General features: G+C 48.2%; 1 protein-coding gene across 1 annotated transcript in view; it reads right to left on the reverse strand.

Annotated features, from left to right (window-relative positions):
• Window positions 1-12,471, reverse strand: part of EFCAB8 (EF-hand calcium binding domain 8) — an 85,771-nt gene that overhangs the window by 43,884 nt on the left and 29,416 nt on the right. Inside the window, exons 11-14 of the mRNA XM_023742353.1 lie at window positions 4,518-4,585; window positions 4,020-4,171; window positions 2,413-2,547; window positions 1,058-1,171 (exon numbers count right to left, since the gene is read on the reverse strand). Coding sequence (XP_023598121.1) covers window positions 1,058-1,171; window positions 2,413-2,547; window positions 4,020-4,171; window positions 4,518-4,585 — 469 coding nt within the window. The remainder of the gene's footprint in view (window positions 1-1,057; window positions 1,172-2,412; window positions 2,548-4,019; window positions 4,172-4,517; window positions 4,586-12,471) is intronic.

A 12,471-nucleotide genomic window follows, 5' to 3' on the forward strand; every position in this document is an offset into this window, starting at 1 on the left:
TGCAGACTGGCACTGCTTTTTTAGAAAGAACCATTTGGTGAAGTCTCCTTTCACTCAGAAATGGCACTTAATATCAGAATCTATCCAGAGAATGTAATCCCTAATTCAGAAAAGATGTTTACTATAGCATCATTAATCTTGGCCAAAAACAAACGGAAAAGAAATGAACTACCCGCAAAGTAGAGCTTTGCAGGGGAATGCTGAGTAAAAGATGGCCCCTCCACTCAGTGAACGATTTTGCTGCTGTTACAATACAACAGCAGCAGGTGAGGCTACTTCAGACCAACTTTTCTGCTGAGAACATCTAGAAAGGCTGGGGAAAATATTTTTTAAAAAAACTTGTTGAAAGCATTGAAGAACTCCAGAGCAGTAAGGGACGGTGGTGCCAGGATCCAGAACAGGAGGTAAGCCCAGAGAAGTGATCTCCGGCCTCATGGGGCCAAAGGCTGCCTCTGCAGCAGGGGCAGCTGCCCTGCGCAGAGCCCAGGCCACAAAAGGGGTCCTGATGGGAGTGGGCCAAAGCCCCGGCAGCCCTTTCTGTTCCCACACCTTGGGAACAACTCCATGTGCCCAGCTGCCCTGCGCAACTCAGAGGTCTCTACTCAGGACGAGGGTGGTGCTCAGCCCCCTCCTCCTTTCCTGTGATGGACTAAGCCAAACTATGTCTTCCCTGGAAGATGGTGCTCAGGAACAGCAGCACACTGGGAGCTCACAGGGCACGCCACATTACCAGTGTTCAATCTCACAGGGCTTCTGAAGATGGCGGCCTGTCTAGAATTAATTTATGGCAGATGGCCAAGGGCCCTGAGGCTCGAAGGAATTAGTGACCAAGCGGTGGAGCTCTCATATAATCTCAGGCAAGCCTGTCTGCAAGGCTGGCTCTCATCTCGCCCGCTGCCTCCAGCACCACCATCAAAGCTGTAAGAGTGCTGCCCCTCTGTCCACCCTGAGCTGACTGTTCCTTGGTCGCAGACCACGGCACATGGGGAGGTCTGGGTCCCACCCAGTGTCACCCAGCACTGCAGCCAGCCTTGGAGGTAAGCCCTGGCCCACTCACCTGCTTAAAGTTCTTGCTGTAGAGGACGGCACACAGCGGGGATCTGTGAGTCGTGGTCTTCTCCCCTGCTTTCTCAGGCCCCTGGGACTCCAAGTACCCGTTTAAGACCCCAATCTGCCAGTGAGGAGAGGGCAGACAGCTGGGCATAGAAGGCCTCTGCCCTCAGTGGCCAGCTCCAGGAAGAAACTTCTAACACCTCGAGACATCAAGATGTCCTGACTACACACAGACCTGCTGATACCCCTCACCCTTACTCCCTGGCCCCACTCCCTGGGGTTGGGCCTCCCAAATCATAGTGTTCCAAGAACCCCAAGTCCAAGTCTAGCCCAAGGTCCCTCTCACCTTATGACTTCTTAGAAGCTTAATGCCTCAATCAAGTGTCCCCCTCCTCCAGGAAGCCTTCCCTGACCACCCTCTGCTCCAGGCTAGGCTAAGGATCCTTTGTCCGTGTTCCCTAAAGCATCTAGCAGCATACAACTCTATCATAACATTTAGCACTTTCTACTAAAATTATCTGTTATTTTTCTACCCTGTAAATTCCTTGAGAGATGGGACAGTGTCTAATATATTCTCAGCTCCTGTCAAAGAGCAGGGGGTTGATAATTGAACTTTGAATTGAACTTCAAAGGCCAATTTAATGCAACCAATGCTGGCCATCAGCCTGGCACTCAGCAAAGAGATGAAGACCCCCCCATCCCACCCCCGCCAGCCCCACTTCTTAAGAAACTGTTGTCTGCAGGACAGCCAGCCAAGTGCACAAGGACTGTGTCTCTGGCCTTGCCAGGATGGTGGCAGCAGATGGTACAAGGGTCAGGGTGGTCCTCACATGGACACCAGCTAAGTCATAGAAGTCACAGAAGGTCATCATGTCAGTTTTCTCCAGGTTCTCTCTTTTGAAGAGGCTACCCAGGTGTGGCCCCTGCCTCCTGGAGTTTATGATTTAGCAGGAAAGACAGTCTTGTAACAGTGATAATACACAGTGATAAGGGCTGTGACCCAGGGAAGACACAGGGCTAAGGAAGCGTGGAGGAGGGGCTCCTAACTCAGCCCAGGGGCCAGTGTGGGCTTCTTGGAGGAGAGACTGAAGGATATGCAGGGCAGAGAGCACCAACAGCACAGGGGTGGCGGGCGGGGTGCCTACAAGCAGTTCTTTCAGGAAATCCCTACAGATGAGAGCCTCAGGGGGCCAGGCGACGGAGTCTAGCAGCTTCATCCTAACGGCAGTGAAGAGCACTCTCAGGAGGGGCAGGATGTCACCCTCCCTTGGGGGCCCCATGAGACATCAGACTCTGGCCACTGCGGCCACCCCTATACTCTGCAGCCATGACCCGCCTCCCTTTAGGGGCAGCACTCACTGAATATGTGCTGCAGACGAGGGTGTCGTCCTTGTGGAAGTAGGCACTGGTGATGGGGCAGTTCCCCAGGGCAAAGAGCTTCCCGCAGAAGGACTGGAGGCACACGTAGTCCTGCATGTCCCACACCCGGATATTCTAGGGGTGCAAAACAGGCAAAGAGGCCAAGGGTGGTCCTGGGGGATGCAACTGGCACTTGAGCCCTTGTGGACACTCCCCGCAAGCAGGGCCAGGTGCACACTGTCCAAGCCCCTCCTAAGGCACATCCTCTGTGCGAAGTGTCTGCCACAATCACACCTCAGCAACAGAGATGCTGTTCTTACTGCTCAGATGAGGAAACCAAGGCACACAGTGAGTGGGTGGCAGAGCACAGCACCCCCTGCAGAGCTTTTGCTCACAGCCCCTACCCTGCATGAGCAGCTGATGCTCAACAGCTGAACATCAAGGCCCAGAGGCAGCATCTCCTCCCCTCCCCGCCAGGTCCTCACTTGCAGCCACACCCCAGCCCAGTCTCTGTGAGGCAAAGCCAGCCTGAGGCACAAAGAAAGTGGCGACCAACACAGTTGCCATAAAAGCCTGCTTGTCCCCAGAGTAGCCACTCACACTCATTCTGGGTTAAGGAACTCTTCCTAGAGACCCCATGGAAGTCTGTTTCAGGACCCTCATTGCTTGGAGGCATCGCAGTGTACTGCAAAGCACATGGACTTGGGATTGACCAGACTCCAGCCCAGGTCCTGGCTCTGCCAACTGCTCGCTGACCATGGGGATTTCAGCAAATCATCCCCGTTTCCCACCCCTCCAGTGTCAGATCCCTCACCAGACACAGTGATGCCCAGCTTGCAGGGCTGCTGTGGGAATTCCATACAAGAGCACATGTGAAGAGGTGGCCAGCAATTCTCAACCTACTGAGTCCCTGAAAACACAAGCCTACCCCCTGGAGGAGGGCACGTGGAGCCTCTGGCCCATATCCCCACTCTGGCTGGGACACCCTTAGCAGCCTAGCAGGTGGGGCACTACCCTGAACCAGCAGCCACAGAGAAGCAAAATGACAGAGGCCCTAAGCAGGGGAGTTGCAGGGTTTTGAGAAACGTGACAGCCAGGCAGCCAAGGAGGGGTCACTGGAAGCAGAGCTGAGAGATGCGAGTCTGGGTCTGGGAGAGGGGGCAGGCAGGGAACAGCTCACGTGCACTGCACACCTACAACGTGCCTGACCCTGCTTGGCCCTCTTACCTGCTAGGTCTCCCTCAACAACCCATTCTATGGATAAGGAGAATGAGGCTCAGGAAAGGGAAGGGCCCTACCCAGGGCCACAAAGTAAGAAGCCAGGCTGAGTTACACAGGAACCCAGCTCTGGCGGACAGGTTGGCCTAGGCTCAGAGACCCAAGGCCTCCCTCACAGTGATCTCACCTGGGGCACCTCCCTCTAGCCCGAGCCAGGTGAGGGACCACAGGCAGGGAGGTCACACTGCTCCTCTGGGCCTCGGCTCCTCTCAGCTGTCTGACCATGAGGCTGGCCAAGCTAGATCATCATCCTTGGAGCCAATGCCTTTCCTGAGAAATAGGGACTGGGTCGGGGGAGCCCTAAGGGCCATGGTCCATGAAGGCCGCACCTTGTCCTTGGAGATGCTGATGAGGATGCTGGAGTTCGTGTTGCTCACGAGGATGTGCGTCACTGAGGTCTGATGACCCTTCATCAGCCACACAGGCTTTGTCGAGAACAAGGGGTTCCACAGGCAGATGAGGGGGTCATAGCCACCAGTCACTATGGCGAGAAATGGGTATTGGTCACCAGGAGCCTACACTGGGGACCTTCTCCTGGGGCCAGATCTGGGACCCCAACCAGGCTTCACTGATGGGAGGCGTCACTCTGCTCAGTCACTCTGCCCTTCCTCCCCCTATCCCCTCCATTGCCCCCACTAAACAGAGCCTGTGTCATCACATCAACCCTGGTGCCTGACAGCAGGGAAGAGCGAGGCAGCGGGGGAGGCTGGACAAAGGCTCGGCGCTGCAGGGCCTTCTCCTTGCCTCTGATGATCCCTATACCCCTCACAGCCCTCACTCCAGCTCTACAGGACCAGCAGCTTCTGGGTGACAGGAAGATTACTTACCCAGGAAGTTCTTGTCTGGGAAGTAATCGAAGCAAAGAATCCCTCTCCTTAAATTCAGCACAGACGACCTACAGCATCAAAGGGAAAGGGCTAGATGCGGCAGCCTCAGGGGAGCCTCAGAGATTTCTTTTACTTATTTTACTGCGGTGGGCAAGAGCTGGAGGCAGGGCCACCAGGGGCCCAGAGTGAAGTCACTATACTACCTTTCCATGCAAGGAAAGGAGCAGCCCCAAGAACGCTGCCCAGGGCTCACTCTGGGCCAACTCAGGGCTGAACATTGCAGGAAATGCCACAGCTGCAAACCCACAGCTCATGGAGGAGGCGCACACCTCTGGCCTGGAGGTTACAGCAGCCCCAAAGCAGGAGCAAGTCTTTATATTTGTAAAGCATTTTGCATCATTCAAAGGGCAAACTTAACTTGATCTTTGCATCCACTCTACTGGGACAGGTGTCCTCCCACCCAGGACACCACTAGATAGTAGACAAGAATTATCTCAGGTGAAGGGAAGAACACACAACACAATACGGGGTAAGTCAGCACAACTGGACTAAATCAAAGCTAAGAAGTTTCCTGAACACAACCAACCACTTCGAGGGACAGAGTAGCAGGGGCAGGGGTCTGGGGACCATGGTTTTGGGGGACATCTAGGTCAACTGGCATAACAAAGTTTAAGGTCAACTGGCATAACAAAGTTTATTAAGAAAATGTTCTTCATCACACTTTGGTGAGTGGCGTCTGGGGTCTTAAAAGCTTGCGAGCAGCTATCTAAGATGCATCGATTGGTCCCAACCCACCTGGAGCAAACGAGAATGAAGAATACCAAAGACACAAGGAAAATATTAGCCCAAGAGACAGAAAGGCCCACATAAACCAGAGACTCCATCAGCCTGAGACCAGAAGAACTAGACGGTGCCAGGCTACCACCAATGACCGCCCTGACAAGGAACACAACAGAGTTCCTGACGGAGCAGGAGAAAAGTAGGGTGAGGAACTCAAATTCATGTAAAAAGACCAGATTTAATGGTCTGACTGAGACTAGAGGAACCCTCGAAGACATGGCCCCCGGATTCTCTGTTAATCCAGAACTAAAAGCATTCCCGAAGCCAACTCTTCAGACAAAGATTAGACTGGACTATAAAACATAAAATAATACTCGTGAAGAGTGTTCTTCTTAGTTCAAGTAGATATACGAGACTAAATGGGCAGCTCCTGCGCAGAGGCAGGATGAGAAGGTAGAAAGGGACAAGAGCTGGCTGGATGGACAGAGGAAACCCAGGGCGGAAAGGGGGAGTGTGCTATCACATTATAGGGATTGCAACTAGAGTTACATAACAATATGTGTGTAAATTTTTGTATGAGAAATTAACTCGAGCTGTAAACTTTCACGGAAAGCACAATAAAATAAAATAAAAAAGAATAAGACTTTGTCCGCTAAGAATCTGATAACCAAAATGTATCTAAAACTTCAACAACTTAACAAAAAGACAAACAACCTAATCATAAAACGGGCAAAAGACTTGAATAGACATTTTACGAAAGAGGATATTCAAATGACCACCAAACACATGAAAGATGCTCAACTTCATTAGCCATCAGAGAAATGCAAATCAAAACCACAATGAGATACCATTTCACTCCCACTAGAATGCCTAAGGAGCCGGCTGGCACAGTGGTTAAAAGCTTGGCTGCTCACCAAAAGGTAGGCCAGTGCGAATCCACCAGCCACTCCTTGGAAACCCTATAAGGCAGTTGTACTCCCTCCTATAGGGTTGCTATGAGTTACAGTTGACTTGACGGTGACTGATTTTAGGATGGCTAAGATAAAAAAAAAAAAAAAAAAAACCTCAAGGGAGTAATAGTCCAAAAGACTAATGGACCACATGAACCATAGCCTACATGACCCTGAGACCAGATGAACTAAATGGTGCCCGGCTACCACTACCAACTGCTCTGACTGGGATCACAATAGAGGGTCCTGGACAGAGGTGGAGAAAATGTAGAATAAAAAATCAAATTCACAGAAGAGACCAGACTCACCTGTGTGACAGAGATTGGAGGAACACCTGAGACTATGGCCCTAAGACACCCTTCTGACCTGGAACTGAAGCCATTCCCGGAGACATACAGGCCCATGATATAAATAATAACATCCAAGAGGAAGGTGCTCCTTAGAACAATCAATTATACAAGATCAAAAGGGCAACATTTGCCCAAAATCAAAGATGAGAAGGCAGAAAGCGGTAGAAAATCTGGATGAAAAGAAACGGGGAACCCAGGGCGAGAATGCGGAGAGGGGGCTGACACATTGGGGAGAATGAAACCAATGTCATGAAACATTTTATGTACAAACTATCAAACGGGAAACTAATTTGGCTCCATAAACTTTTACCTAAATCACAATTTAAAAACTAAAACAGAAAATAACAAATATTGGCGAGGATGTGGCACAATTGGAACCCTTATCAATTGCTGGTGGGAATGCAAAATGGTACAGCCATTGTGGAAAACAGTGTGGCAGTTACTCAAAAAACTAAAACTTGAACTCCCATGTGACCCAAAAATTCCACTCCTAGGTATATACCCAAAAGACTTGAAAGCAGAGACCCAAACAGAGTATGTCAATGTTCACTGCAGCACTATTCACAATAGCCAAAAGGTGGAAACAACCTAAATGTCCATCAATAGATGAATGGAAAAACAAAATGTGGTAAATCACATACAATGGAATACTCAGCCAGTAGACGAAACGAAGTTGTGATATACGCTACAATATGGATGAAGCTTGAAGACATTATACTGAGTGAAATAAGTCAATCACAAAAGGACAAATATTGTACGACCTCACTTATATGAAAAGACAAGAAAAGGCAAATATATAGAGACCAAAGTATTAGTGGTTACCAGGGGTGGGATGGAGGGGGAGAGGGGCGAGTTAACGGTGATAGAAATATCACATTGATTAAGGGTAGGCTTGCACAGCTGACTACCGTAATTACTGTCAATAAGTTGTACACCTGTAAAAAGCTGAACCGGCAAAAGCTGTGTGATATATTTACATCAGCAACAACAAAACAGTAGTTGCTGAGTCTGCTTAAGTACAGTCAAAAACCTCATGGGATTTGGTTCCTTGGTTTGGGGTTTAGGGTCATGGTTTCATGGAACATCCCAGTTAATTGACCTAATAACGTGTTTAGTGCTTCTGTTCTACCTCCTAGTTTACTGCATAGTACCTAGGGTCTTAAAAGCTTGCAAGGGCCATCCAAAGCACAATAATTGGTCTCTATTCACCCGGAGCAACAGAGGAAGAGGGAGAGTCAGGAATAAAAGGAGGATATGGAATGTGTGGCTAATTGCCACCATGAACAACTGCCTTTTTTGTCATGAGAGTAGAAAAACTGGATGGTGCCCGGCTACCATTACTGAATATATTGATCAAAGATTTTATAGAAGAATTCTGATCAAAAGGGGGGAAATGCAGAATAAAATTTAAAATTCTTATGGACTTCGGGCTTTCTGGAGCCATGGGGGCTGTATGAACCCCTGAAACTACTGATCTGAGATAATTTTAAAGCTTAAACCAAAAAATATCAACTGAAGTCTTCTTAAAACCCAATAGTTCAGCTTAACTAGTAAAAAATATCTGCCTTGAGCATTATGCTCTTTTAAAAACTATCTATATGGGATCAAAGTGACAACAGCAACTCAAAAGATTAGATAAGAACCTTAGTGGGCAGTGAGTTTATAGTAATGTGGGAGGAATAACTCAGAAAAGGAGGTGAGAATGGTTGCACAACTCAAAGAATGTAATCAGTGTTACTGAATTGTACAGGTAGAAATGGTTGAACTGGTTTAAGTTTTGCTGTGTATATTCTCAACAACAACAAATAAAATTAAAAAAAAAAAAACATTAAGACTGACAATAAAAGAGATCAACTATTAAGAGTGAAAGAGAAAGACATCTGCAAACAGGCAGTCAGTTCTAGAGAAACTGCTGTGACTACTGCAAAGCAGGGTTTTGCTTATATGTCATTTGCAATCTCACAATAAAAGAATGGAGCCCTGGTGGCACAGTGGTTAAGAGCTCGGCTACAAACCAAAATGTTGGCAGTTCAAATCCACCAGCCACTCCTTGGAAACCCTATGATGCAGTTGTACTCTGTCCTATAGGGTCGCTATGAATAAGAATTGACTCAATGGCAGTGAGTTTGGTTTAGGTTTTTTTTTTTTTTTTTTTTTTGGATAAAAGAAAGAATGTACAACTGGTTTTTGAAGGTTATACAGTAATACAGAAGAACAAGTCACATGCAATATACAAATCTTCAGAAATTCAGGTCTCAGGTAAAAGAAACTTTTAGGCTAAACATCTACCATCTGCTACTTCAAAGTGAGTAAAGTCCTTGGGAAAAAAGAAGGGGGATTCTTGAGGCATTCATGAGGTTGGTTTGCAGGGGTATATTAATGATAAGACACCCAGAAGTCTTGGAGCTTCGTCCAGGCTTCTGGGGAGTTGTTTAACTGCAGCAACACAAATGAAGAAAAAGAGACTCTGAGAGCCAGGGGAAGGGAAGAAGCTCCCGCTATGAGCCAGTCCCTGTACTGGCCGCTGTCTCGAGAGTCCCTGGCTGGCCCTTCACATCCTGAAGAATGTTCTCAGCCCTGTGTTAGGGATGATGATGCTGAAAAAAGTTAAGGAGTTTGCCTGAGGTCACACAGCTAGCAAACAGTAGGGGGTGAGAATTCAGACCCCGGGTGGGTGTGGCAGGAAGTGAAAGGAGGCTCAGCAGGGCAGATCCAGGAAAGGATGGAAGCCGGAAGCCGGAAGCCGCAAGGGGGCTCAGCTGACACAGGCAGGAGCTCCAGGAAGGCCAGGGCCCAGCGCCCCCACAGGCCCGAGAACCCTGGAAGCTCTGTGCCTTTGCACATGCCGCCGCCTCTTCCCCACACATGCTGCCCTGCCAGCTCCTTCTACTTAAACTCTCCCTTCAAAACTCAATTCAGGAATATTACTCAGCCATAAAAAGGAATGAAGTCCTGACACATGCTACGACATGGATGAGCCTATGCTAAATGAAAGAAGCCAGACACGAAAGGACAAATATAACGAGTCCACGAATATGAAGTACCTAGAAGAGGCAAATGTATAGAAACGGAAAGTAGATTAGAAGTTACCAGGGGCGGGGGGGTGAGGGTGCTAGTCACTGCTCAATGGGTACAAAGTCTCTGGGGGAAATGGAAAAGTTTTAAAAAAAGATAGTGGTGATGGTTGTACAACATTGCGAATGTAATTAATGTCACTGAATTATACAATTAAAAATGGTTAAAAGGGCAAATTTGATGTTACATATATTTTACCACAATAAAAAAAAAACTCAACTCAAAGCACCCCCCACCCCACTACAGGGAGTCCCAACCCTATAACGCAGCATGCCCTACACTGAACTTGTCCCTGATCCAGAATTGCTGTTCCAGTCCCTTGGCCAATGGCACTGCCACTCCCCAGGGGTCTGAGTCAGTCACCTGGGTGCCATCTGGGTGGCTCCCTCTCCTGCACTACCATCATTCAGCTGGGCCCCAAATACTCTTTGCCCACTTCCCACCCTAGCCCTGGCCTCTGCTTAGTCCAACCAAAAACCAAACCTGTCATTGTCAAATCAATTCTGACTCATAGAGACCCTAGAGGATAGAGCAGAACTGCCCCATAGGGTTTCCAAGGCTGTAAATCTTTAGAGAAGCAGACTGCCACATCTTTCTCCCATGGATGGTGGGTGTGAACTGCCAACCTTTCAATTAGCAGCCAAGCGCTTTAACCCCTGTGCCCAGGGCTCCTTCTGCTTAGTCCAGACCCCATCATTTCTATAACAGCCACCCCACTGGTCTCTTGACCTCCTATCTTCCTCCCCTTGAATCTGTTCTCCACTCTAGAGCCAGAAGAACTTCTCTAAAACTCAAAGCTTCAAGAACATTTTGAATGCATGTAGTTCATTTATGGTAAAACCAGATACATCTCCCTCTACATGTATTTGTGCAGAGAAATATTCTGGAAGAATGATCACAGAAAGGTTAACAGAGATTATTCCAAGTTGATTCACTCGTTCATTCAATAAATATTTGTGGGCTCCTACTACATGCCCGGATTCCCAGAGGAGTAGATACAACAGTCCTGCCTTCATGGAGCTTTCATTCTAGAGGGAAATAGCATGAGCAAGTACACAAACAGAGAGACAGGGAGATGCATATTTACAAATTATGGTGTCCTGTGAGGGGAATAAACAGGTGGCTTGACGCGACAACTAAAGGAGGCACGCTTTTAACAGCCTCTCTGAGGAAGGAACAGTAAAGCTGAAGATGAGAAGGAACCAGCAATGGGAAGAGCTTGGGGGAGGAGGGAGGGTTGCAGACTGAGGGGGCAGCATGTGGCTGGAGCAGGGTGGGCAAGGAGGGAGTGGCATGGGATGAGGTGGGAAAGGTGGGCAGGGGCCAGACCACACAGCCCTGGCACAACTGGGGGCAATGAGGAACCACTAAGGACTGTCACGCAGGATCCTGACTGGATCACACCAGCAGACGGTCGCTGTGCGGAGAAGAGAATGGAAGGCAGCCAGAGGGACACAGCCAGGCGGGTCAGAAGCCCATGGAAGGGGTTCTGGTGGGAGATGATGGTGGCTTCCACTAGGTGGTGGCAGAAGCGAGAGAAGCAGCGGAGGAAGCAGGAGATACTCCTGGTGAGCGTACACTCAACACAGACCCCCCCAGGCCTCCACTCCCACTCCCACAGGTTCAGTGTCTGAAGCACTGAGGTCAGGCCAGCTGCTGGGAAGCCAGACCTTCAGATCCCAAACTGCCATGGAGGCTTCGGCTAATGCCAGAAGCAGAGTTCCCGTTGGTAATGCCAGGCCCCGTCTCTGCTTCTCCAGAAGCAGAGGCCACACCCTAAGAAGTCATCTCCCAGAACTGGACACCAGCAGGCGGTCATTGGTGCCACCTGCCGGCAAGTGAGCTGTATTGCATTCGGACAAAAAGGATGTGTGTGCATAAACATATTCTCCAGCCTAATGCCAAAATATATCTCAAATACCTCCATCTCATCCACTCCACTCCAGGCTGCCATCGTATGTAGCCTGAAATACTGCAATGGGTCTCTGATTCGTGTCCCCACTGCCTCTCCTGTCCATGTACATTCTACTTCCAACACAGCAGGCAGAGGCATGCTCTTACACATAAGTCAGATCATCATTCCTGTGCTCAAAACCATCCTGGAACCTTCTTTGAAACTAACTCAAAATTCTGTAAAGAAACACTTTTGAGATTCGGGGAAATATAAATTGGGGCTGGGTATTTAAGGAATTATACTATTTCCTCTACTTTTGTGTGTGTTTGAAATTTTCCTTAATAAAAATGTTACTTAGGATCCAGACATAAATTCATCCACCTATGAGCAGCTGATATTTGACAAAGGCCCAAAGTACGTTAATTGGGGAAAAGACAGTCTCTTTAATAAATGGTGCTGGCATAACTGGATATCCACCACAAAAAACTGAAACAAGACCCATACCTCACACCATGCACAAAAACTAACTCAAAATGGATCAAAGACTTAAATATAAAATTGAGAACGATAAAGATCATGGAAAAAAAATAGGGACAATACTAGGAGCCCTAATACATGGCATAAACACAATACAAACCATAAGTAACAATGCACAAGCACCAGAAGAGAGACTAGATAACTGGGAGCACCTAAAAATGAAACACTTATGCTCATCAAAAGACTTCATCAAAAGAGTCAAAAGACAACCTACAGACTGGGAAAAAAATTTTGACTATGACAAATCTGATCAGCACCTAATCTCTTAAAATCTACAACATACTGCAAAACCTCAACAACAAAAAGACAAATAACCCAATTAAAAAATGGGCAAAGGATATGAACAGGCACTTCACCAAAGAAGATAT

This window comes from Trichechus manatus, unplaced genomic scaffold, assembly GCF_000243295.1.
Source record: "Trichechus manatus latirostris isolate Lorelei unplaced genomic scaffold, TriManLat1.0 scaffold00008, whole genome shotgun sequence".
NCBI classification, from domain to species: Eukaryota; Metazoa; Chordata; class Mammalia; order Sirenia; family Trichechidae; genus Trichechus; species Trichechus manatus.